The 27,249-nt window shown below is 43.7% G+C and overlaps 1 protein-coding gene across 9 annotated transcripts in view; it reads left to right on the top strand.

The window, feature by feature from the left end:
• LOC121612250 (ankyrin repeat and SAM domain-containing protein 1A-like) overlaps positions 1 to 26,937 on the top strand; it is a 67,116-nt gene extending 40,179 nt beyond the window's left edge. For 3 of the 9 annotated variants that reach the window (XM_041944997.1, XM_041945004.1, XM_041944996.1), the window contains 13 exons: positions 1,918 to 1,971; positions 3,393 to 3,462; positions 6,796 to 6,911; positions 16,818 to 16,916; positions 17,499 to 17,645; positions 18,131 to 18,238; positions 18,473 to 18,643; positions 18,749 to 18,886; positions 18,968 to 19,039; positions 19,135 to 19,221; positions 19,765 to 19,902; positions 21,098 to 21,280; positions 24,094 to 25,437. In XM_041944997.1, coding sequence (XP_041800931.1) covers positions 1,918 to 1,971; positions 3,393 to 3,462; positions 6,796 to 6,911; positions 16,818 to 16,916; positions 17,499 to 17,645; positions 18,131 to 18,238; positions 18,473 to 18,643; positions 18,749 to 18,886; positions 18,968 to 19,039; positions 19,135 to 19,221; positions 19,765 to 19,902; positions 21,098 to 21,280; positions 24,094 to 24,210 — 1,500 coding nt within the window. In that variant the 3' untranslated portion in view covers positions 24,211 to 25,437. Of the gene's footprint in view, positions 1 to 1,917; positions 1,972 to 3,392; positions 3,463 to 6,795; positions 6,912 to 16,817; positions 16,917 to 17,498; positions 17,646 to 18,130; positions 18,239 to 18,472; positions 18,644 to 18,748; positions 18,887 to 18,967; positions 19,040 to 19,134; positions 19,222 to 19,764; positions 19,903 to 21,097; positions 21,281 to 24,093; positions 25,438 to 25,460 lie in introns of those variants that run through there. The other 6 variants (XM_041945005.1, XM_041945001.1, XM_041945000.1 and 3 more) reach the window with 5 other exon arrangements.
• The last annotated feature ends 312 nt before the right edge of the window (positions 26,938 to 27,249 follow it).

Genomic DNA, 27,249 nt, shown 5'->3' with positions numbered 1-27,249 from the left:
TTGCAACCGTCCCCTAAGACTTTGGTCCTGGCCCAAATGAAAAGACGCACTCCCAAACTGTGTGTGAGGTTTTTTTTTTCTCTCTGTGACTAACCGACCAATGAAAACTTGGTCGACTAAGACTCTTCTCATTGAGTTTAGTTGACTATTATGGGGCAGGACTAGTGAAAAAGCTTTAAAAACACATTGTGCACTACCTGCTCAGCACCACAAGGCAGACAGACACAGTTACCGACTAGCTGGTCAACAGAGTGAAGCGCTGAGCAGAGGCAAATATTTCTTTCAAGAGTTGGAGAAGACCAAAATCAGAGCAAAAGAAAATGAATATTGAACTTGCATTCATCTGGTGGCCAGAAACATGACCCAAAATGAAATATAAAGTTGCTTTCAGACTGCCAGACATGTAAATAAGCAACTGTTTCCTAACAACTCTCTACGTTGACTTTTAAGGTCATAATAGATCAATGTTTTGTTCAAGACATGTTTCTGCTGTCAAGTAGCCAAAGAACAAACAGTGTTTTTCGGTTTAAAGGAATAGCATGACCTTTTGACAAATTTTTCTTATTGACTCTCTTGCTGAGAAGATCAATTCCCCTCTCATGTGTGTCTTGTAAATATGAACCTGCAACAGTCCAGTTAAGTGTTGCATAAAGACTGGAAATAGAAATAGCAGCCTGGCTCTGCCCACATTTTAAAGCTCACTAAATTGTTGTGTATTATCTTGTTTGGTTAAACTAAAGTAATGTGTTAGTTACTGAGCTTAAGTGGCGCTGGCAAACAGATTTTGCGACCTTCCGACAGAGCTAGGCTAGGTGTTTTCCCTTTTTTTCCCAGTCTTTTTGCTAAGCTAAAATAACTGGCTACTGGGGTTAGTTTCATATTTCCCACAGTTAGAGTGGTGTCCATCTCCTCATCTAGCTCTCAAAAGGAATACAAGAATGTGGAAAGGCACATTTCCCAAAATGTGTCCTGCACCCACTCCCAAATCAGGACAGTGCCCACTCAGCATCACTCATTATTCCACAAATGCTGAAGCCCAGCCTCCCCAGTGGTCCAGCTGTTTATCCTCCAGCTGCCTGGTTTTATAGTACGGTGTCGTTAGCACGATAAAGTGGCTCTGAAACATCTCAGGTGCTTACTTTATGTGATTATCTGCATCTGCTATAGGACATGCTAATATTTATTGTTGTCGACCGTTTCCTTAAAACCAAGTGGAGAATATTTAGTTTGCTTAAATCCACTGTTGTCATCTCTCTGATGAAACCCCTGACACATGCAGAGACACTGTCATACAAACAGTAGCCACCTATTTTTGCTGACTCAGGTGGGTCATTGCTCGCTGTCAATTCACCATCAACATTCATGTTTAATGACTGATGTAGTGAACATGTGGTGCTGATTGATGGAGGTTATTTGTCCAGCTTGTGTGACTAATATGCCATCTGGTCAATATGGAGTATTTTAATCAGCAGTATGGAGTAACATCGGGCAGATGGATAACTAAAATAATGTTTTTCTCCCACTGCCCTTCGTCTCACACCTGTACCTTCCTCCTTTCCTTGCTAGAAAATGGGTGTTTTTCCTCTGTGGTGCTGAGGACTAATGTGGAACATGAAACTGACAGAGATGTCTGTGTAAAGGAGTGATGTATAATGCTGCACACTGCAGCGCAGCGTGTCATCTTCAGGTCCCCCTGACGGATTCTTCATCCTCTTCACACATTGCTTATGCACGAGTCATGTACAGTTTTGCATTTGAAATGTTTCAGTCGCATTCAGTTTAATGTTTTCTGTACCAGCTGTGTAGGGGATCTGCGTTAAACAGGATGAATAGAATCCTCTCGCCAGAGAAGAGCCGGCACAGTGTAGGTAGGGTGCACAGAAGGACAACCAAACAAAAGCCTGAATTTTCTCTTAGCAGAAACCGACGACTTCTTCCGCCACAAAACGAAGATCTAATTCCTTTGACAGCGTAAGACGTCCACCTTCATATAAATATCTCCTGGTCCTTTTTGGGGGGTTTGGCTCTGTCCTCTCCTGGGGCATTCTTTGTAGAAGTAGATGGGATCCTTTCAGGCTTCATGAACCCTTTTGGAATGATATAATCTGAGTGATTATTCATTTCTTTCTCTAAGCAAGTCTAGAAACTTTAATTTACTATTAACAATCCAGCCTGACAGCAGCGTATTTAAATAGATGCATCATATTTCAAAGTTAGATTTCTCACTTTGCTTCTATCCCAATAGCGTGTAATTTCACTGCTGAACATCCACGTACAGATTAATGATGAGAACCTAACAAATGTAGACTTTGGTCTCCTGATGGCACTTTATTGCCTTTAAATAATTATGCTAATAGGGACATACTGTCTAACCTGCCTGGAGGTTTTTAGCGCAGCAGCCAGGACTCTGCAGCCAGTTTTCAAAAAGGCACAATAAAGATAACTAGAGTTGGAGTGACAGTACCTGACAGGTGCGACGGCAGCGCTGTCGACCTCTACCTTTTCATTTTCTGCGCTCCCAATGTCCATGCATACTCTGGATTGGCTGAAAGGGACAGCCATGTTTCTGTGCTGTGATAGGTGTAATATTGCAGCTCAGTGGCCATCTGCTGCTTCAGTGCCCTCAATGGATTTGAAGGAAATTACAGTTTGCTGACTGTGTACGTCCACATGTATGACAAGTAGATTTCAGTGACTGTGCTTGGAGACAACAACCTTTAATGCTCACATGCATTCTGTAGAGATGCATGAAGTTATTGCACGAAAACATGGGAATGTGGGCTTCTTTTCAGTTTTAGTTATTGCTCTTTCTTCTCAGGCTCTCTGTGTATTGAACTCCTTCTGCACTTTGTATTAAGAGCCTCAGGTGCCTTCAAACAATAGGTAATTGTTACAAGTGTTGCCGAATCAATCACTGGAAAAATCTAAATACATCGTCTGACATTGTGTCTTTTTCTCTTTGCTCGATTGCCCCAACAAAACTTTTTCTTTGTGATTATTTTACTTCAGATTGAATGATGTGTGTGTAAATCAGTATTGTTTAGGCTGCAGTCAGTAAATTAGACCCAGCTACCTGCAGCCAAGAGCCAACTGAAATGACTGTAATGCTGGGGCCATAAATGAGATATAAAGGCAATCAACCATGGTGCAGCTGCTTATGAGATGCCCTTCAAAGTTTTTATTTATGCGTCTTAAAACCACTTTGACTGACTGCTCTCTCACTAAAGATCCTCTTAATGCTGCCGTTTGCTTTTGCAGGCTGACTGTAACGTTTAGTGGTTTATTGTTTAAGGCATGGGGCCTTTGCTTTGTACGTTTGCTGGTGAGAGGTGGAGGCTAAACTACGGTGCCTCCTCCAGGTTCTTATCTCCATCTTCTCTTCCTGCCCTCAGATCGAGAAGATCATGACGCTGATCGGCGCCGGCATCGATTTCTCCAGAGATCAGCAATACGCCACGCCAGGTAGAGTACGCTCATTCCTGCCTTTTCAAGCCGTTACATTTCTCGTAGACTTCAGCACCGAGAAATTGAGTGTGTTATTTCAAATTCAGACATGAATTATCGATGAAAGCTGAAAGTTTGAGGGGAAGAAGCGTGAACTCGGTCATTTTTCTTTAGCTCTCAGTGCTTATTTTTATCTGTTTTCACTCACCTCTGTTATAAATTTCACCACTGTTGCTTTATTTATCTCCTGTGAATCTTACTGCAAGCCCTCGAGGTTTGAATGTAAAAACCCTAAATTACACATTTGGCTGTAGGTCGAGATTTCATTTGGCAGATTTACAATGTATTTCTTTGCCTGCATTTCCTCAAAACCTTTAATCAGCCTTTCAAAGTATGTGATGCACATGGGTTTATTGTCACAGAAGGTGTTTGTGGACCCTTTCCTCAAGCTTTGTGCTACACACCATACCTGCTTGGATTTACCTTGTAACCATCCTTCAAGTTATTTGATCTGTATTAGTGCCGTCGAGGGAAATCAAACAGGTGCATGGTCAATGAAGGAGGCACCTGAAAACAAATGTGATTCAGTTAACAACAGAGAATTGGGTACAAAGGTATAATGCAGGTAGACAGTTGGTCTGCTTTAATAGAGCAGATGAGGAGAGGAAGCGACATTAGCAACTGCGGAGAAAAGGTAAGAGGATGCTTTTGGATAGCTTTAGAAAATAGAAAGGATACCCACTGGATTCATTTTATTGTCTTTATTTCAAAGCAGCAGCTGCTCTCATGTGTGACACAAACCAGCTTGTTTTTAAGCCAAAGGGGCCAAGTGCAGGTCTCTGAACCTACACTGCAACAGAGCAGGTTAATTTTTATTTTTAAGGCCAAAGTGCCTGAGAGACCTGTTACTCGGTCTCGCTCCTCACAATGTAACGTCTTTGTGTTAAGGATTCTGTACCTGCTCTCCTGTTATTCTTTAGGCTTTTCAAAAGCCTGTCGTCTGGGTTGATGGATGGTGCCCGGGGACTGTAGCAGCAAACCTAAAGAATCGACTCTTTCCCTTCAGCTTTCACATTATTCAACATTCACCTTCAGTTTACACTTTGCCGAAGCCACAATTTAACGCATTTGAGCAATGCAGCCTTTGCACGAAGTTGTCCGTCTTCTTACTTTACCGCTCATGTTTGTTATGCCGTGCACTGGAGTGAGCTCTTTAAATATTAACCAGCACGCATGTCAGGGGATGAGCTCAGTTTGCTTTGTAGACTTGAGGAAAGCTGAGACCACTGCAGTAAAGTAGTTAGCGCCCCATCACTGGCTAGCCTGGTCTGAACATGCTCTAAGTCTGAATCCACTCCCTGTGTATGTGAGCCTCAATCTTATAGCTGTCATGCCCGCAGCTCTGTCTCAATGAGGCTGCTGTCAGGAGGCCATCAAGGGACTCGCTGGAGATGTGAGCAGCCGCATCACTCCCCCCCACCCCCAATTCAGTCTGATTCCTCCTCTCAGTGTTGACTGGGGAGCAGTGATGTCTCCAGCTGATTGGCCCTGTGCCTGCAGTCTCTTCTACTTTTCTCCTCTCCACTGATCGACTTCTAGCGCGGCGTAGGGTGACGGAAACTGCGAGAAAAGAAAAGACTAAAATACAGAAGCTGCAGAAACTGCAGAGCAAATGCACGTAATGAGGGGTGGGAGGTCTGTAGCTGACAAAGAGCAGCCACCTGCAGTGCTTCAGAGAGAGAGAGAGGGAGAGAGAGACGGAGAGGGGGGGGGGGGGGGAGGAGGGAGGGAGCGGAGGGAGGAGTGGAGAAGCCCATGCAAGAAGGGGAGAGAGAGAGTGAGTAAGGAAGAGAGTAGAGAGGAATTGCAGGCAGCAGAATTGGGAACAGCCAGGACAATAGAAGGACGCCACCCCGGCATCAGCAGGATTAGGTGGTCCGCTCCTCAGCCTAGAGTGGACTATAGTGTTTTTTTTGTAGAGGTGGCTGCAGCTGGAAGCACCTCACAGACCGAGGAGAGACAGTGTTAGCACTCTCTTGTCATCCTTGGGGCCAGTTATTACTGAGCTACTCTTTGAAGGAGCTGATTGGATCCTTGATCTGGATTTTTTTTTTTCTTCCTTGACACATTTCCAAGCTTCTGGAGTGACCAAAATGGGATGTATGACGTGGGAATCTCCTCTAAAACAGGATTGGTTTTACATCAGGTTGAATAGATGATGAGTGCGCTGACGAGGGAAAAAGAAGCTTTAAAATGTGCGTTTTGCACAGTTGTTTCCGGTTATGAATCTGTTTGTTAGTGTCAGCTTTCTTTGTGTGGTGTCGTGCGCGAGGTAAAACAAATCTAACCGATGTGTAACTCTTTCCTGTAAGCTGGATGATCGTTTACTCTGTTAAATGCATTTCAACCAAAGCTAAAAGTTAGCAAGTTAAGAGCCTCGGTTAAATACAGTGAATTTAAGTGTGTAATAACTGATTCCCACCATAGAAAATATGTGTTTTTTGCTTTGAAAGTGAGTTAAACCTTAACGGTATGTTCACAGGAGCAGAGGCAGTCATCTGTCCCTGTGCAGGTTAGGCTCCTCTGGGTTCAGGCTGCCGACAGCCGTCAGTGCAGCTTTTTTCTTCAGTCAGTCTCAGCTTCTAACAGTGTCGCAGGTTTCTGTCTGTCCTGCCACTTTCCATGCAAACGCTGTCGTGTCCTGACGGTAGATTCCTGCGTGGTGATCATGTGCTGAGTAGTGCTGAGTAGGTCTGTGAATCAGGGATGAGCCTGTTCGGTAATTAAGTGTCTCCTGTGTCTTCACCACAAGTTTCCAAAGAAGTTTCCACGTGGCTAAAACACAGTACCTCCCACCGTCATGAACCACTGCTCTCTTCAGTGACCCCTCAGAGTCTGTCGTCATTACAAAACAAGAGCTTAAATAAGTCAGCTGCAAGCTTTTATTTTTGGACAGAGAGTGCTACCTCGCATAGAACATTTTGACTTTTGTCCAAGTTGAGCATCTTGTTGATTATAAATGTGTTTCTGGCATCTTCCTGGCTGACTGTCATAGATAGTAATATTGTGGATATTAGCTGGTAGACCACCAGCTCGTATCTCCTGCACCACCCCCGTCGCCCCTGAGATCAGGGGTACTTGAATCCATCTTGGGTGACTGTGGTTCGGCCCCCGCTGCCCTGCGGGAGCTGACGCCCTGTCCGCAGAGGACACTGTCTCCCCCGCCTTCCTGCTGCTGGTGCGCTCGGCTCTGCTGGCCGAGAATGATGTGGCAATGCCACGTCTCGTCCTCGGAGTGCCGCTGCTACCGGTTGAAAGGTTTCTCCCTCCTGAAGCGCTTTCCCCTGTCAGCAGGTGCTGCAGGCCGGCTGCTGGACCAGCCTGTGGGAGACTGGCTGGAGCACGTGGGGCTGCCGCAATACGAGAGCAAACTACTCCTGAATGGTTTCGACGACCTGCACTACATGGTGAGTTCCTCGCCTCCTTTGTATGTCGTCTTAATTAACCTAAATGTTCTTGACTGACTCATCCTTCCTCACTTTTAGGATCTTTTCTTCTCGTGTCTTTCACTGCGTACCCGTGCTTTAAGTTTGTGTCTTTGTGCATTAATCCAATTGATGCCAGCCTCCATTAGCAGCGAGATGATCCCATTAGCCTCGTCTGAAGTTCAATTAGCGGGAATCCTGTAATGACCCCACTCTCTTTATCATGACTTGTTTTTCAGCAGCTACAAGATTTGATTATAGGAAGCATTTATTCTGGGTGGATTTAGCTCATAATTCAATAGCAAACATTAAATCACATGCTTTATAACATTCAAAATGTTCTCTATTTGATTCAATGACAAAACCTTTTCTCACCTGCTGCTGACATGCACAGAGCTTTCATTGGTGTTTACTAGATTCACAGTTCAGGTAGCCGCTATGCAGTTTGATCTGGGCTGTCAGATGTTTGGATTACAGCAACGCTGATATCATGACGCCTGGTTGCATGTTGAATCAGGTTTGTGCTGCACTCTCAGGCTCCCAGACAGTCTGTCTCCAGCTCAGGAGGCCGCCGTCGTGGCCTCTCACTTACAGTCAGTGGGCCGGCTGCCTAAGGAGCAGCTGATGCCCGGCCAGAGTGGAGGAGCATCTCGGTGAGCAATGGGATGCTGTTGCCAAGCTGACAAGTTTATAGAGCCCACAGTGTGAGACGCCACTATGAGTTGGCTCTGTTGCTTTTGTCAGTAATGAGGACTGATGGAGGAGAGTATGAGGGACCCAGCTGGTAGACTGAGCCAGTGGTCGTGTTGGAAATGAGACAGCCATCTTATGTGTCACGATGATAACTCTTTCCATCAGACCTATCGTACACCTTCTCTTGAACACGAGCAGCCTCGTGTTTGCTTGTTTCCATCCCAAACACCACTCTTGATTATATTTCACTGATCACATGTTTGGTGAGAAAACGCGAGCGTACCTGCAGGCAGACAAAACTACAATGTTCAACTGTGTCTTCACATGTAATCCTGCCTTATGCACCTTATCCAACTACGGCCCCTCCCACAAGACACCGCAAATTCCAGAACCAGAGGGCTGCATTTATTTTCACACCATACCAAAAAATCCAACTTGTATAAAGGATATTACTACATGGACTCAGGAAGTCTTCGTGAAACCATTGTCGGTCAACAGTTGGTTTGCAAATGATTGCATTCTTTTTTATATTTTTATTTAATACAACAACCAAACTTCTCTGGAATCAAGGTTGCATGTGAGCGTCTGTAGCTCGAGTTCTGCTTCAGACCTACACGTAGAAATCCCGTACAATGCTATTTATAGTTTCAGTTTATTCAACTCAGTACTGATCAACACTTTGACCCTTCGTGCATACATGTGTACAGACGTGCATAAGTAAATAAGACAGGATGTGTTAGAGCAGTGCCAGTGCTCCTGGAAGCCAGGCATCCAGACATGTTTGACAAGTTAACTGTGTAGCTCACAATGTGAAACATTTATAACCTCAACACTTCGTACGTTACTCCATAATTTGGTCACGTACTGCCACCTTCACCTGAAAACTGTTATCCAGCAGCAGGTTGTCTCTTTCCTGATCCGACAGATGTTTTCTGTTGTCTGAAAAGATCAAAGATCAAATGTTTGCACAGGTTGAAATCAATCTTTAAATCCTGTATTTCTACAGACTGACAGGCTGCGAAATTATTCAGTCACGGTTAAAGTCAGAAATCATGACAGCAGCCGTCACAAGCTGAACCAAACCATGGACAGATGGACAGATTTCAGTGTGCAGTATCTTCAGGAGGGCTGTTGCTAAAGTTCATGCAAACAAATATGAGCCACCTTTCTCTCAGTGATGACGTTAGTTAAGCTTACCCGTTTCATCTGGTGTTTCCATTGTTTTGTCCACCCTACGCTCCTGTATCAGCGCTGAAAGTGACTCAGGTGACAACACTGCAGTCCATGTTTATGTCCTGCCAAATGAGGGTCAGTGTTCATAGTTGGTTTATGTTATTTAAGGTGTGTACCGTCTTTTCTCATACATATATGTGTGTGTGTGTATATACAGTATATTATATAACAGTGTTTTACTGTGATGAATAGCATTACAAAGCTAGGAACTTTACACTGGTGAATACCAAAATAAGTGTGAATTTTCATGCTCTTGTCCTCATGGACTTATCCTATAGCTGCAGGAGCCAGCTGTGTCTGACTAATTCCAGTGTAAAACGATACTTGCATGAATAATCTTTAATCTACTTTACATAACCTGAGAGTGGAGCATTTCTCTGCCTCTCTCCCCGTCACCGGTGTCATCAACACCCATGTTGAATTCTGTGTCGAAGCCTCTGAAGTTTCTCTGTAAGTTTAATCTCCTTCTGTCTTTTTCCGTCTTTCACACTCTCCTTCCTCAGCCCTGAGTCCTCTTCTTTTTCTCAAAGCGGAGAGCTGGTAATTTTTCTATCTTTAAACACGGCTTACCTGGCTTCCTGAAATCGCTGGAGGATTTGGAAAAAAAGCTGTAACCTTTCAAGCAGCGTGTCCTTCCCTCAGTAAATGTTGACCTCTCTTAAGAATCCCAATTTGGTCTCAGTTGGAAATGAGAATTACCCTCCGAGTCACCTCGTCTCTGCTAAACTTTTCTAATTGTGTTTAATGTGCTCTTGTGCATTAGAGTGGATGGAACAGGAACAGGCTGTTTCATTGTTGGCAGACAGATATTGTGTCTAATTGTATTAGTAGCACCGGCCTCGAGGCACAGACTTATGGAGCCCCAAAATTAGGGCTGTACCGAATGTAATTTTTTTTACATTCGACACCTCTAATCGGTTTTTGAAAGAAGCTTTGAATCTCTCGTGGTTTATTTTATGATGTCATCCTAAAGAACAAATCCTCAAACAAACTTGAATAAAGGGATCAGTTTAAATGAGCTCTGCCCAAAATGATCAGTATTAAATAAAGAACTAAGAAATGCATTGTTACCTTAATAAGTAATAAACCAATAATTTGTAAAATAGGAAAATCCAATACGTTGTTATGAATTCATCAACATCATCAACAAAACTCCAATGAAACTGTCGTTATGAAAATAAAACTAACAACATATTTCATTATAATGTGGATGAGTTTTGATGATTTAAAAAAATAATAATTTTAGAATTTGTTTTTTAATTTCTGCAGTTTAACTTTATTTATTCCTATAAATATTTTGTAATGTCTTACGTATTTATTTAATATCGAACACTTTGGGCCTCCATACAGATTGTCACTTATGTACCTGATAATTACCAAACTGATCGAGTTTATCAGCTCTAAATAACACACAAACTCATATTTACTCTTAAATATTAAAGATACCGTTTCTAGAGAATCATGGCTGACTAAAATCTAATTAAGAATATACTACTGCCGTGATCCTCACTATAGTTGAGCTGTTATAGTCATGTTAAAATTTGTGTGCGGGCAGAAATAGTCACATCTTTTTCATCATCAAATGGAAAAATTTAGCATCCGCTGAGCAGCATACTGCACCAGCCTCTCCATAATGATCTGAAGGCTTCTTTTAATCTCCCCATGGGTATGAAATGCATTGAAAAACAATGGCTGAGAAACAGCATGTCAACTGTAGCAATGGGATCACTAATTAAACAGTGTTTACTCTGCCAGTCAGACTGCTGTGATCTCTGTCTACCCTGCAGGCTGCCTTTAGAAGTGGATCAATAACGGCGGTGATTGTATTGTGTTCAAGCACCGAAGCAGAGACAAGCCTCCTCTGAAACCAATTAGATGCTTTTTATCGACTCGAGGAGCAAATGTCCCGATGAAACTGGCTCTGCGCGGCCGTGCAGTTCTCCGGTCCCCGCTGGTACTGACAAGTCATGCTTGTTGCAGTGAAACGACTCCCTTTCTCTCGGCTTGTACCTCCCGAGCTTCTGGTGGCTGTATCTTCAGCTGTGACAGGGTCAGCCAGCAGAGCCCCAAGTTCGTTTGTATTCAAGGCACCGATGCACTTCTGCAGGGACATCACTTCGTCTGCAGCTAGCATCCGTGGAGCCAGCTGGAGAGGAACAAATTTACTTCAGGTTTTGAGTCAGTGGAGGTGCAGACTAGAAGCAATAGCTTGCTACAAAAGGACAACTGTTTCCATCTAAAAGTTACACAAAGGTGTGAGAGAACAATCCAAACAGCAGCAGCACCCCTTTTTTGTCTTCATTGTTATTTTTTGACATTAAAGGTATACTATGCAGGATTTTCCAAAAAATGGACTCATAGAAAAGTAATCCCCCTCAATCATTTATGACCCGCTGGAAGTGTGTGGTGGGGTATTTTTCTGCAGAGACCCTGCCCTCTGCCTGTATTTTCTTATTTCCTTCAACCTTTCTGCAGTTGGTAGCAGAAACAGTGTAGAAAAAAAAAACGCAAATAAAGTAAAGAGAAATGCCAAGCGGAAGAAGCTCGTTCCAAAATGAGAGTGACTTTGGCATTGGCTTTCATCTGCTGGCGAGCACTGAAGGAGAGGATGGGGATGAAGAGCGACATTGAGTTGGCTTGTTTTCTCTTGGACAAATAGGTGCCGGGGGTCAGCTTCCCAATCACAAAAAAGTTTAGACTTAATAAAACAGAATGTGATAACTTGTTAAACCTTTTTGACAAATGCTCAACTGAAATCAGTACAAAGACAGTATATTTAATGTTTGACCTCATCAGATACATTGACTTTTGTAAATATCTGCTTATTCTGAATTTGATGCAGCAACACGTTTCAAACAAGTTGTGACAGGAGCAACAAAAGACTGGGAAAGTTGTGGAACGCTCCAAAAACACCTGTTTGGATCATTCCACAGGTAAACAGGTTGATTGGTAACAGGTGATAGCATCATGATTGGGTATGAAAGGAGCATCCTGGAAAGGCTCAGTCGTTCACGAGCGAGGATGCAGCGAGGTTCACCACTTTATGAACACATTATTGGATAAAGGAGATTACTACATAGGCTCAGGAACACTTTGGAAAACTGTTGTCAGTAAACACAGTTTGTTTTCAAATGACTGCATTCATTTTATTTGCATTTTACACAGTGACCCAGCTGCTCTGGGATCAGGGCTGTAGCTTGCAGTGTAGCTACAAGCAGAGCGATTCCGGAGGCTTTGAGTTGCGGAGAAGGGACCAAGTTTGGATAACGTGTTTGCAGGCGGTAACTGACAATTCCTGCATGGTAGACCTTTAACAAAATGCAAAGTGGTTGTTTTGGAAAGAGTCAAAGCCTGCAGACAAATTGGAAATTCAGTAATGGCTTCATGCATTAGAAGCTCAAGGATTGGGAATGGATTAATTGATTTTTCTCTTGGGGTAATGGTGGTGATGCATTTTCCGTCGACCCGTTTGAAAAACATTTGTGCAGGAATAAGATGAATGGCTCATTTTAAAACGTATTTTTACTGTCTTTGCACACTGTCACGGCTTCCTCATGGCCTTTCTTTCGCAGACTTTGTGGTCTTATGACTGTTTAGGCGAACAAACTATGATTTTCAGTGCTGTTGGTGAGCTGTCGTTCAGACGGCCGGGATGAGTGATCCGTGGCCTCGGGCCCCTGGCCTGAATTCAGAGTGCTTTTAAACCAGAGGGGCCGCCGTGGCTGTTCTCTGGATGGGCTGAGGAGAAAGCAGCATTTCAATGAGAGGACAGGAGAAAGCAGAGACGGATGGGCTGCACAAACACACACTCAAACCCTCCCAGCTCACACACACAGTCTAGATGTATTCTTCTCAGCCTTGTTGTGCTGATGTATGCTTTCTCTTAACTGGTCTCACTTTTTAGACCTGCTGAGGCCGTGATGAGGATAAAGTGGAGCCACGGTGGTCAGATTTTTCCCCACAGAGTTGTCACCACGTCTGTCAAGCCGAACTGTGTTCTCAGAGTCTTTTTGTGGGGATAAATGGCTTATCGAGATATAGCAGAGGTGAATGTAATATTTATGTTGCGGGAGATGGGAGCTTCATCAACTCGGCTACCTTTCAAAGACTAGATGATCCCTTTCAAGCATTTTTTACCTTATAAGGGTTTGAAGTCCTTGTGTTCAGGAGGGTTTAGTTCAGGGTTGGAAAATGTGGATTGGGGCTAAAACTAAAACTCATTTTCATTATCGGTGAGTCTGTCAATTATTTCCTCAATTATTTAATGAATTTTTCATTATAACTTTCCAGAGCTCAAGGTGACATCTTCAGATGATTAGTTCTGTCTGGCCAATAGTCCCAAACCAAACGACATCCAGTTTACTGCATCTGAGAAGCTGAAGGCAGAAATATTTGGACATTTTTGCTTGAAAAAATAAGACTTAAAGTATTAATCAAGCATCAACGTGGTTATCAAGAGATTAACTTTCTGTCAATCAAGTAATGGATTAATCAGATAATCTTTTCAGCACTGAAACAAATGCAACAAATTCATGCAAATCAGATCAACTTCCAACTCACGTGTCGAGCTTTGTCAGTTAAGGCCGCAACTAAAGATTATTTGATCTTTAGTTAAACAATTAATCATTTGATCTAGAAAATTCTTGTTTCCAAATCCCAGAAAAGCTTTATTTTAAGGTGCACATAATCACCATTGACTAGCTGCTTATTATTATTATTATCATTATTATGAGTAACATATTGGCTCTCTATTAGTCATGACAAAGCACTTATTAATGTTAAGGCTATTAAGGGTTAGGGTTAGCTTATTAAGATTATAATTCACATAGAACAACTTCCTCACTATCAATAAGCAGTAATTTGGAGGTTATTGGGGGAAAACTCCGTTTATGAAGTTGTAGAATATGGTAATGCAGAATAAGGCATTAATAAATGCTTTATAATGACTAAAAAAGGGCCAATACATTGCTAATTCACCTGCTAATAAGCAACTAATTAATGGTGAAAATGTGTGCTTTAACAGTCAGTGTTGCCAATACTTACAAAAACAGAGAAAATGCTAGCAGTTAGCAAATGTTAGCATTTTTCCTTGTAAAACGCCAAATTGTTGGTGATTGTTTATTAATCAATTAACGAACAGGCTTATGTCAGTGCTGATGCCAGTGTCTACCAAATCTACGCGGTTCAGTGGCTTTATTTCATAACAGACATTTCCTTCTGATAACATAATTGGCTTTTTCACAACAAGCATTTTGACGAGTCGGGATATCTGCCAGGAAAATAGATTGAATTAGTTGTTTCCTGTGCTTATGTAAGCGATGGATACGATCAACTGCATCTTACACTTCTGAAAAGTTTAAAAAACAGAAAACTTTTGGTGCAACACGGTGCCGAGCAGGCCCTCGGGTTAGCAGAACATCCAGCAAACACATGAGAAACAGAACAGCTGCATTGAAACACATCTGCTTAACAACCCAGGAAAGGGAGGACTGTACATTGAGTCTGTTAGAGCTCCTCTTTCCCTCACAGAGCCGTTTATCAGCTCATCTCCAGCGGGACAGTAATGCAATGATCCATGCACCGTGAAAGCACCATTATCCGTCCAGCTCTCCACAGTCTCAGTCGTCAGCTGGAGCGGCGTGTTGCTGCTCACAGATAATGGCCTTCGAGTCGTCGGGTTATTGCGAGGTATTAACGAAGCACAGAGTTGCGTCACGATGTCTTTTGCTCAACATGAGCGCTAACGAGGGCCGTGATTCGCCATCGTCACGTGTTCTTTCTTTCTTTCAGTGTCTGTCTCTCTATTCTTTCTGACATCTGTCTGCCACTTTCCTGTCTTTCCATCTGTCTTGTTATTTGTCTCTGTCCTTTTTGTCTTTCTGTATGATGTCTTTCTGTCCCTCTGTCGGTCTGTCTTACTTACTGTCTTTCTTTTGTTCTGTCTTCCTCTCTGCCTGTATTTCTGTCCTTTCTGTTTGTCTTTCTGTCTTAGGTCTTCTTTCTGTACTGTCTCTCTTTTGTTCTTTCTGCCTGTCTCTGTCTGTCTGGGTGTTTCTGTCCAGTTTTATTGCTGTCCATCTGTCTGTCTTTTTCTTTGTTTTTATCTGTCTGTCTGTCTGTCTGTCTTTTTCTTTGTTGTGCCTGTCTTTGTCTTTTTTCTCTCTGTCTTTTTGTCTCTGTCTCTCTTACTGAATTAGTGCCTGTCCATCTTTATTTCTTTAATTCGTACTGTCTTCCTTTCTTTTTGTCTACCTATTCATCTGTCTGTTTTTCTGTCGTCCTTTTTTCTGTCCCTACTGCTGCTTTTCTGTCTGTCTGTCTTTGTCTTGCTGTCCTTTCTATCTTTCTTTATGTATTTTGTCTGCCTGTCTCTCTTACTCACTCTCTTTCTTGTGTTCTTTCTTCCTTTCTGTCTGTCTTTCTGTCCTTTCTGTTGTCGGTCTCCTTTCTGTCCTCTGTCGGTGTCTTACTTACTCAATGTGTTTCTTTTGTTGATTCTGTCTGGGTTTTTCTGTCTGTCTTTCTGTCCATCTTTCTTTTTCTTTCTGTCTGTCTTTGTCTTTCTGTCCTTCTGTCCATATTTCTGTCTTCTTGTCTGTCTCTCGTACTTTCTGTCTTTCTTTTGTTCTTTCTCTGTCTGTCCATCTTTTCCTCCTTTTTGTGTGTTTCTTTCATTCTTTCTGTCTGTCTTTCTGAAACTCCCCACAGCCGATGGAACTCTTAACCACGCCGCTTGTATTACACACGTGTGCACTCTGGCTGTAGCGTCATTGTAAAACTGTATATCAGTGACTTACTCAGCAAGACTGTGATTAACATTGTGATTCTACAAGCAGCGCTACTTAGATTACTCAGCAGTTTTTACTGTCACTGACAGGCTCGCTCCTCCCCTCTGCTCTGCTCTGCTCATCCTTTCCGCCCCTTGTTTGCATCTACAGCGTCTGCATGAAAAACAGGCTGTCGGGTTTGACCTACAGACAGCTTCTCTCCTATCCCGTTAATGCTGTGTGTGTTCAGTGTGTGCGTGCGTGTGTGTGTGTGGTGACCACCGTAGGATTAACTTGAGGTTCACATTGAAGAGTCAGCCACATGTGCTCTGAGCCGTCACAATTAGTTCCTGATGCAGCAGCATCATGATACTTTAACACGTGAGATGTAGTTGCTGACCCGATGTTTCGAAGCGACGCAGCTTGCAGTTATGGTTCACTGTTCCACATTCGATGAGACGGACTCAGAGCTCTTACTGGCTTCTTCCTGGTCACCTGTGTAGCAATACTTTGTAATTATTCATCTGTTTAGACAGTTAGACCTGCTAACAGAACGCTGCTAATGAATGTGCAGTGTAGAAATGGAGGCTTTCCATTGACACGTCAGGGTGTTTGATTTTCTTCCCCTGCAGCCATCAGTTACAGTCAAATATTGATGCAGTAGTATTCTACCCCTCCATCTCATATCGCTGACCCCTCTGCAGCTCTGACATTGATTTATCGCTCCTTTCTCCATTATCCATTACCTGCCACACAGTCCCAAAGGTGGTACTGCATGTAACCATAGATGGGTTTGACTATCATTCACGCACACGACCCTGTCAACCCCCTCCCCCACACACTCACATCTCATTCAAGGAGTTATCGACGTGGCCCTCTTTACTACAGTCAGTAGGTTGGGTCCAAGGGAGGAGTTTGAAGATCTTATTCAAGAGTAATTGACCCTTTTTCTGCAATGGTGGCATTACTTGTGATCAATACTGAACCTGCAGCACAGGCTCTTCTCCTGCAGGATTTGTCTAAACTACATGTAACCTTAAAACAGAATAGAACATAACAATGTGCATTTATATGACTTTTACATCACGTTGCAACATGTTTTGCATGAAAATCATCACTTGATGCTTCTAGAAATTAAAGATTATATCGTTAAATGTATTTTTTTTGTGTTTTGTTTTGTTTTTTGGTCCTATAGGGGAGCAATGTTATGGAGGACCAGGACTTGAGAGAGATTGGGATCACAGACCCAAGCCACAGAAAGAAGATCCTGCATGCAGCGCGTTCGTTACCCAAGGTGACAAATCACACTCCGCTTAGTATGACCTGATTCAATGTCTTGCATTGCATCTGATGCTAGATTATAAGATACTATTCTCCCCTCATTGCCAAGTCAGTGGTGCACTGGTGGAAAGTAACTAAGTACATTTACCCAAGTACTGTACTTGAGTACTAGTTGGGGGCCATGTGTCTCCTCTCCCATTAATCATCTCATTACCCCTCAGATTTATCTTAATGCTTAATTTTATCTCGTCCCCAAGGTGGGAAACCACTGGATTAAACCAACTGAATATAAAGTATATACTAAAGTAGCTTCACCTCAGGTAGCTACGACAATAAAGTGCTACTTACAGTTACTTACTGTATCCGTGGGGCCATCTTTCTGCTGATTGTGTACTTAAGTAGGAGTTTTTTCACATTGTTGTACTCCGTAAGAGATCTGACTATTTCTTTGACCACTGCACTAAATCTAGCCTATGGTCTGGCACCTCCTTTGAGTCATGTATGAAAATACATAGTTCAAAAAGGCAGCGTGTAGGCCTGGACGTTGTCCCGAAGCCCTCAAAGCGACAGCGAATGATTATGTCTTCTCCTACAGGTGAAAGCGCTGGGCTGTGACGGCAGCAGCTCCCTGTCCTCTTGGCTGGAGAATCTGGGTCTGCACGAGTACTTGCACAACTTCCTGGCCAGCGGCTACCGCTCTCTAGACTGTGTCAAAAACCTGTGGGAGCTGGAGATTGTCAACGTGAGTCACAGTGACGTACAGGGGCTACGAGGAGTATCAGAGGGTGAAATTAGTTTTGCAGTGTGTCTAGGAAAATCCCGGATAAGGGACAAGTTTGACAGTTTACTGCAGCTTCAGTTAAAGGCGGCTGGATACTCAAACTTTGAAGGTGAATACACAAAGCTTTGGTGTTGAATAGTAGGGCAGCTCTCTTCAATTCTTCAGGTGGCTAGAGATTTAAAGGTCAGGAAACAAGCCAGTAAGCTTATCAATATGGCAAGGCGATGTAAAGGAAGCAAAACAAATCGGTAAAAAAAAGACGTTTCCGTAAGAGTTATTCTAAAATATCACATTTAGGGTCTCATTAACGGTTAGAGACTTGAGGGAAAGTTGTAATGACAATTTAAGCAGCAGTGACTGATGTTTCCTGGTCTGCGTCCAATTTTCCAGCACTTCCTCGAGTGCTGCTCCACACGTTCACCAGATAATTTTCCTCTGTCCTGCAGGTGCTAAAGATCTCCCTACTTGGTCACAGGAAACGCATCATTGCCTCCTTAGCGGAGAGGCCCTATGAGGAGCCTCCAGTCAAGCCTCCTCGCTTGTCTCAGATCAGGGTGAGGAGCTACACCTTCCTACACTGTTTACACTCATCACTCACTCAGCTTTACAGCCATCTGCATCTGTTTCTTTTCACACCCTTGGCAGTAACGTGTGCTCAGAAAGGGTTGAACAGGCTTGGCTTTGTTAGTTTAAATTTCTTTGTTTTTAGTCCACATTTTCTGCATGTTTTTGTGAAAGTTGAATGTTGATCACGGGACAGCTAACCACGTCCGACTCTGTCTCTCCAGTGCCAAGACCTGCCCGGATCCCAGACCTCGTCTCCCCTCAGTCAGATGGAATCTTACACAGGACGCTCAATGGACCCGCTGCTTCCAGGAGGAGAGCCAGGGAAGAAAAAAGTGCCGGATACTGACTATGACGTTACCCAAAGATATCGAAGTGAACGACACAAATCACACGTATGTTTGGGTTGATCTGTATCCCTCAGTGCAGCAGTGTGTTATGTCCTCCAATGTGGTGTAGTGATTAAAGTGGGGCCTTGTGATAATTCCTCTTTTTTCCAGGAATGGTATGAGGAACGGCATCGAGAGCCCCGTCTGACCCTGCGGCCGCCTAGTCTGGCAGCGCCGTATGCCCCGGTCCAGAACTGGCATCATCAACCAGAGAAACTCATCTTTGAATCCTGCGCCTATGAAGCCAATGTACGTTCCCGCCTTTGTCCTTCCTGCATGACACGGTTTTCATTGAACATGTGCACCAACGTCTCTCCTATTCCATTGCAGTACCTCGGATCCATGCTCATTAAGGATCTGCGGGGTACCGAGTCCACGCAGGATGCTTGTGCCAAAATGCGGGTATGCTAAAAGTTTCTAAGGGGACAGACACAGGACGTAATGCGTAGAAGTGAACTTTAAATCACCGTTATTTCATGTGTTCTTTTGTCCTCCAGAGGTCGACAGAACAAATGAGAAAAGTCCCTACCATCGTCCTCTCCATCACCTACAAGGGTGTTAAGTTCATTGATGCAGCCAATAAGGTGAGCCTCTGCGTGCACACCCCGCTTTTAACCCTGCGTGTCTTCAGAGTCATCAGTTTGAACAAAGTGGAAATAACGGTTTTCTTTTTGTAACATTTTGAGATCATGTGCCTGAGAGTGTTGCAGTCAAATGTCGCACAGCTTCTGTTCAGTGCTTGTAAATGTCATGCCTGCAAGTTCATGTCAGATTTGTTCATGTTTGTATTTCCTGACAGGGATATTGACTTTTATTTGACATTAATAAAAAAGGCTCTGACAGGTTGCCTTGGAAGCTCAGCCTGGTCTTACTTTGTATGGCTGCACTTTACTGCGATGGCTGTGAAACACGATTTATGCCTCTGTGTCTCCTCCTCACTGTCTCTTGTCATATTTATACACCCTATTTTTTCATAATGCATCACTTATAACATTGGCCGCCTGTATTACCTGGAGTGATATGCTGTTTGCGTTGGGATAATACCATCAAATAGAAACCCCAAAACATTATTTATGGCCTGTAAAGTTCCATTAGTGAGTCCTGTGCTGCTTCCACTCTTGTTGCAGAACATCATCGCAGAGCATGAGATCCGTAATATCTCATGTGCAGCCCAGGACCCGGAGGACTTGTGCACATTCGCTTACATCACCAAGGACCTGCAGACCAGCCACCACTACTGCCATGTGTTCAGCACAGTAGACGTGGTAAGGATATCCCCAACTGAAAACACATAGGTCTGTCTGTCTCAGAGTGAATTATGAAGCTTATTCCGGCACGATAGCATTCATGGATGCTGTTTTTTTACATAAAGAAGGTGAAAATACTAGCAGGAGAATTTCGAGTGTTAAAAAATTAAGGTTATGGATATAACCCCGGTTCTCTGATTAGCATGAGTGAGTGTCTCACTATGGTGAGACACGAAACGAATGCTATGAAAGAGAACTTCCCTTATTGGTAAATTCGAATTCCTCCTACTTAACACTGAGGAGATGTGACAGCCTGCACGGTCAGCACTGTTATCTCTGGACTGCCTTATCTGCTCAAGGTGCCATGCTTCAGTTGGGGCTGATTGCCTCCTCCTAGATACAGTGCCACTCTGGCCATGATAACTAGCCCTCCATTACCTACTCTATTCCCCCTGAGATCTGATGATTATCCTGCTAATCTGCCTCATAATGCAGCCAGGGTCATTCCAGTCGGCCTAATGGCGCTCAGTTTCCTCTGGGTTACCGTGGTTCTCTGTGATGTCCTCTGCGAGGCTGAAACAAGGGGGCTGCCCCTCAGCACAAAGTGCTAAAGCAGCATGATAACCATCAAAGGCTGCTGGATTGAACATAGTGCTGCCAGCAGCCTCCGCCAGACACTCCTCACCACACAAAGAGGGAACATAGAGTTGATCCATCTGTCAGGCAAAAGGCACATCAGGACATCAGGTAAACAGGCGACGCATTTGTCCAGGGACAGAATCCTCATCGAAGGATATGCAGATGGTTTCAAAGCTCTGCGCCTGTTCTTGCCGTGTGATTGCTTTTTACTTCCCCAGGCATGTACTGTGAAGCTTGAATCCTCTGTCATTAGTCTGAGGTGCTTGTTCATATTTGGAGGCTGTCATGCTGTAACAATAGAGTGCAGCAGCAGCTTTAATACTAAGCTACAGCGGATGTATCCGGTTCAGGTACTGAGGGGAGCTGCTTGCTGCTGCAAAATACTCCCGAGATTACTGCCACTTCTCCTTGTTATGCAATTTTGTTTTGAAGAAGTTTTAGGGAGATGAAACTTTATTCTGATATATTTTGCTGTCTCACTGCAAACTCACTTGTGTTGTTCTCTGGGCTGGGAGACTCAAAGTCCAGAATACTTCAAAAGGTTCTTGTCTGCCTCTTTCTCCCCTCCGCACAGAACCTGACCTATGAGATTATACTGACGCTTGGCCAGGCGTTTGAGGTAGCCTATCAGCTGGCTCTGCAGGCCCAGAGGACCAAACAGCACCAGAACCTCCCAGTGGGACCCGGCTCAGAGGTCATTGAGACCAAGTCCAGCCGACCTGTACCCAAACCACGAGGAAGTGTACGGAAGTCAGCGGTGAGTTGGACACAGCATACTGCAGCGCAAAACATCACGTACAATACACACTTAAGTGTAGGAACTTTTTCTGGGATAGTTTATTAGCAGTGTTTTAGAGACTAGTTCTGCTACTGCAGAGCAAGTGAGGCGAGGTGTGTGCAACAGGAAGTTAGTCATTGTAGTCTGGCCCTTTGATTCGGCCTGCTTTTCAAGTCAGCAGTCTGAGCAGCAACAGTGGATGTGACACACAGCTCATGGAGGCAGTTACGGTGCTTTAAAACGCTTTAGCGCCTGCTTGCCACAATTTCCATCAACATACAGACTCCTTCTTATGGTCACAACACTGTCAAATCTGAACACACAGACGTCATTCACACATGTTTAGACTCAGAGTGGTGCACACTTCCTAAGAACATTGTTATCTATGGTTGTGAATAAACATCCACAAATCCGCTTAGAAATCATGGAAAGAAGACTCTCCTCTTAGCTGCCAAACTTGCCTTAGAATCATCATGTTTTTAAAGTTGTTCATTTTACTACAATCGTTGCTGAAGTTTTCAGACTCTAAGTTCTCCATGCTCCTTGGAAGTGGGTGTCGTCGTGCCAGAAATCCCATCTCCATGTAAAACTGATGCGTATCGCACATTAACGAGTCATCCTCACACCTCGTGTAACAATTCTGCTTTCGGGGAAACATAATTCTGGCCTTTTCGACTCAAACCTTCAGAACACATTAACAGGCCTGAGAACATTTGTATCAGTCTGCAGCTCTTCACGTCATTATGATTACACTGCGCTGATGTTTGTATGGCCATTAGCATTAAGAAGCGAGCCTGTGCTGAATTTAAATGAGGTAACTACACCTCCGGGACCAGTCTCACATCTCCGACTGCAGCTTAATGAACTCAATAGAACCATGTAAGAATGTGATGTTTGCTGTCACTCCGTCTGTGTCTGCCTGTGTTCCTTCACCTTTTGTATTTTGATATACACATTTTCAATCATTATTTAATCAAATGTCAGAAACGCCTGGGCTCACACTACCACATTTACAATTACTTCTTCTTCTCTTCCTCCTCTTCTTCTTCTTCTCCTCCTCTTCTTTTTCTCCCCCTCCTTCTTCTTCTCTCCTCCTGGCGGTGTTCATCTCTCCCAGGACTCTCCTCCTCTCAACAGTCGTTGCTGTTACTGTTACACCTGCACCACCCACCGTCCCTCCTTCCTACCGCTGCACTCTGCCAGCCCTGCTGCCCAGGTGCTGCCTTCACATCCTCGCCTCATCCTGTCCCTTCTCCATCCTCTCACACTTTGTTTGTTCATTTTTTCCTCTCGCTGCCCCAAAACTCCCATAATCCTCCATTTGTGTCTGTGACCCATTGTTTCTTTGTGGATTTTTACTGCTGTTTTTGTGTGCTTCACTATGGTTTGTGAAAAAAATACAGCTGCACTGTCCTCCACTCAGCCACATGTGGATTGATGAATGCTTTCATTATTACTTGTGACTCAGGCGCCCCCTAGTGACAGTTTGGTAGTAACACAAACAATGTTTACATTCACAGAGACCCCCATTCAGTGCCTGCACTTATCTTAAAAGTTGAGCTTGCCAGTTTATTCTTGACCTTGAAACCAGCAGTTGGCTAATGGTACTTAATTGGGAATGAACCTTGTGTTGACTTTGTTTTCAAAGTCAAGAAATAAGTCGAGAAGTCGTAAAAGTGCTCATGGGAGTGAACAATTTAAATATTTGCCATTTCTTGAAAACTGATCAGGCTCATATCTGCAGATGAAGACCATATGATATGCTTGAAAACTCCAGAACAAGCTATTACTTGGGAGTTGTGATGAGACTGTCAATTATTGAGTTCACGTTTTATAAAGAGGAACATTTTTGGATGTGACTTTTAAGACAAAGATGACATTAAAATCTTAAGTGAAGAAAATGAAGATTCTAAATTAATTAACAAAGAAAACCTGCAACCATCTCTTCATCTAATTTGTCAAAGCCAATGGAAAGCCAGTATTTGTACTTACAGTAAATGTGCGTTCAGCTGTAGTGAAGAACATTGCTTAGAAAATAACGAGTAAGATTAATGACATGGTGACACTTTTTTTTTAGACCCCCAGTTCAGCATTTGTATGCAGTATATAAACATTTAGTTACACTATACTATACACTATAATGTAGCTGAACATCTCTAGGGACATTTTAAAGTGTTCATTAATGTACAGTATTTGTCAATAATTTTAACTCCCTCTATGAAAACATATTTTAGATTAATTTAGATTTTAGGAAAACAAGACGTTGTGGCCTGTCAGTTGAAAGACGATAGAAGAAGACATTAACTAGACGGGTTTATCTGCATGTAAACGCAGTGACTGGAGGTCATTTTGAGGCTCCTCGCCCTCTGTGACTCAGTCCGACTGTTACTGACCAGACGAGTTCGTTACCTGACGTCCACTGCTGCTGCAAGGCCGAGGGCAGGGGTGGAAGAAGGACTCGGACTCTGTGCTTAAGTAAAAGTAGCAATACCAGAGTGTGGAAATACTCCTTCATCAGTCATTTAAATGATCATTAACCAAAAGTATTAGCATCAAAATGCTTGAAAATAAAAGGTAATTAGGCAGAAGGGCACACTTTATCATTGGATTATAATTACTGATATATTAATGTGTACATCACTGTGGTGTTGAAGCTGATCAAGGTGGTTTAACTACTTTAAATGCTGAAAATGGAAGTACTCATATAAGTACTAATACCTCACAGTACTTAAGGACAGTGGTTACTTTCCGCCACTGGCTGAGAGTTTGATGCCCTATGTTTGTGTTTGCAGGGGGACGTTGTGGAACAGGAGGGGGATTCTCAGTCGCAGGGCAGCGCCACGTGGCTCGTGGACCCCAAGGAATCCAAGCGCACTATCAGCACTAAGTACGAGACCACCATATTCTGAGTGGACCCCTCTTCCTCCTGACCTCTGACCTCTGGGCCTGGTCTCACTCCTCTTCCTTCCCCTCCTTCTGTGTGCCTTTCACTGTGACTCTTGCCTCTCTGGGCTGGACCCCTGCCCTCCCCCGTCTCCCCTTCAGCCGTCACTGGCGTCTTCATCTGAAAACAACACAACCCGCGACCGCTAACCGAGTGCTTCGCTCCTCCCTCATGCACCACCTCTACACTCTGCATTGATTATTAGTGCAACCCTTCCTCTTAATCACCTCTCTGGTACCCCTCACACTACCAGCCTGCCACTCACCTTCACTGTTATTCCCCTCTCTGTTTACCTTGAATGCTTCCTGAACTTCCTGCACAAAGCTTCCCCTTTTCCCCCTCGTCAGCATCCCCCTATTGACTCTCAGTGATCAGCTCTCTTTTTCTTGGTGCTTTTCCTGCTCCATTAGGCGACGGCCACTCTGAGGCTTTTCACTCTGATCTTTCAACTCCTGACTTCTCCGAGCGCTGAGAAACTCTGACTTACCGCAGCCACGGGTGACCCGCCGCACACATCCCGTACCTGGACGGACAGGTTTCCTGAGGAAACTGGTTCTGTAATTCCGTGCCGGACTTTAGCAGACTGTTTCTGTTCAGTGGGATTTCAGAGGTCGTGGTGTTAGCGAGGTTAGGCTGGATTAACTGAAGGGGATATTTTTCACTGTCAGCGGTCTGCTCGAAGCCAAAGGAGGCTAAGATCATAGCACTGTGATAAGGTCCTTTTGGAGCTAATGAAGTAAGCATTTTCTGGGATTTTCTAGTGGGGTGGGGGGAGGACAGGAAAGGGCAAAAAGGCTGAAATGGACCCCCATGTTGGCGGTCCAGAAAATAGACAGTCCAAGCCTTCTTAAGACTAGCATGCCCTCCTCTGTCGATCAATCAGAGCTTCAGGATTTAAACCTGATGCTTCCTCTGGAGTGAACTAACTATGACTAAGCACTTTTACCAAATCCCCAAGTGTGTAAGAACAAGTGCATCTTCCTCTGTGCTGTCTTTTTCTTTTCTTCTCATCACGACAAATGCCTTCTATGTTCATCCTGTGAGCCTTTTGTTTTGCCAATCACACCAGGTTAATATTTCACAGCTGCTGGTGATTAGAGTTAATCATTGTAAGGCTTGGTGGGTGGGGGGGTCCGTCACCATCACGCTGTTATTTTTACTTTATTTTAACCTCACTGCTTTGTGTGCGTGTGTCTGTGTGTCCCTTCCCTATAGCTGAACACTGTGGCCACTCCCAGCCAGTAAGACAGGACGGGAATGAGCCCTGTTGCATGGTGGGTAGGATGTTTTGTCGGAAAAGCGACCCACTCCCCGGGCAGCGAGCTCACAACCACCAGTTGGATCGCGCTCACCGCGGTAACACTCGGGCCCGGAGACGTAAACGCTGCGCGGCCCATCTGACCTCACCGATGTCATCAGTTTAGCTTCCTGTCCCAGTCAGATGTATTTGTTACGCTTTCTGCATCACCTCCTGACAGCCATCAGGCCTCCCTCGTACAGAGAGTCAGTGTTTACTCTTTCAGGAAGTGTACCTGCGCTGTTTCAATGCAGAACCTGTACTTAAAGAGGAAGTAGGCGAGATGAGGAACGTTTTCGTTGTTTTGATACAAAGGTACATCAAACAGAGACCTCACACTGTAGGTACACACTCCTTCCTGGATCATTCGTCCTGTATCCACACATTGTAGCGTCTCTGCATGACCATCAGCCTCTCATGCACAACATACTGTACATGTATAACTGTGATAAACAATGTAATCTTGCACGGGAGGAACTCTCTAACCAAACTCAAAGGGCAGAGGAACTGACACTACAGAGACTCTTTTATAATAATAATAATATAACAGGGGGTGGCTTTTATTTGATTTGAAAGTTTTCTCTCCCTTTTTTTTCTTTGTATGTTTTAATTGTTTTCTAGGACAAATACGCGTCCTAATGCTGGAACTGGATCAGATGTGGTTCACTGAAGTTCTCTATTTCCCTGCTCCTTTTGTTCCATTAATCTAAGCAAGATTATCCACCAAACCTGCCATGCAGGCTGGTACGTGTTTTAGATTTTAGCTGCAGAACAGAACAATAGGGCACAGCATGTTTCTCCTAGCTAACTCCCAGTGTGTTGACTGTTAATGGTACTTCTGCGTCAGCCGATGTGTATATGGGTACATAGTCAGGTGGTTTTGATTTAACTGTTGTATATGTGGTGCGTTGTCAGGCCAGTACAATAACTCTACGGTACACTGTCTTCAGCTCGCTGGTGTCGGCACCTTCAGCCATCAGCCTGGTCCCGTTCTGCTTTTGCACATCGCTAATGATCAGGAGAGATATTTCGGGACTAATCTGATGATAACAATGATCAGAATGATATTGTACATGAATCTAGCGGTCTGTATTTTGATACTTGAATGATTTTTGCTTTTATAGATATCTATATATATATATATATATATATATGTATATGTATGTATGTACGTATGAAATTTTTGACGTTTGTCAAAAGAGAGAAAAGGACTATGTCTTATAAAGTTAAACATATCGTGAATAAATACCCTGTGATTAAAAAAAAAGGCTGAGAAAACAGTGACTCAGAAGAGGGACCTCACTTCAGAAAAAAAGATTGTAAATAATCTTGGGCTTCCAGTCTTTTTTATGATTATTTTTCATAATTGTACAACTAATAAATGGCTCAATTGGAGATCTTCGATTCTGTTTGTTCATTGTGTGATATTAGTGAACGTTTCTCTGGAACTTTTTGCTTTCTCTTTCCAAACTTCGTCAGAATCCCCTGCAGCTCCACGGCACGCATCCCACCTGAGGCGTGTATCGATGCTTTTAGATCGTCTCTGTTTAGTGCAAACAAGGTCAGTGGATGTGCCGGGAAGAAACGTTTGGTCTCCGCCCTCCACGTCCATGACATAAACCTTTCCCTGCTGATGGATGGACAGCCGCAGCTCAGCCAGTGCAGGTGTAGCACAGAACAGGAGCTAAAAGGACACGAGCTGACAGT

The sequence above is a fragment of the Chelmon rostratus genome, chromosome 10, assembly GCF_017976325.1.
Source record: "Chelmon rostratus isolate fCheRos1 chromosome 10, fCheRos1.pri, whole genome shotgun sequence".
In the NCBI taxonomy this organism is placed as follows: domain Eukaryota; kingdom Metazoa; phylum Chordata; class Actinopteri; order Chaetodontiformes; family Chaetodontidae; genus Chelmon; species Chelmon rostratus.
The sequence above is the reverse complement of the archived record's forward strand: the minus strand, read 5'-3'. Positions and strand labels throughout refer to the sequence as shown.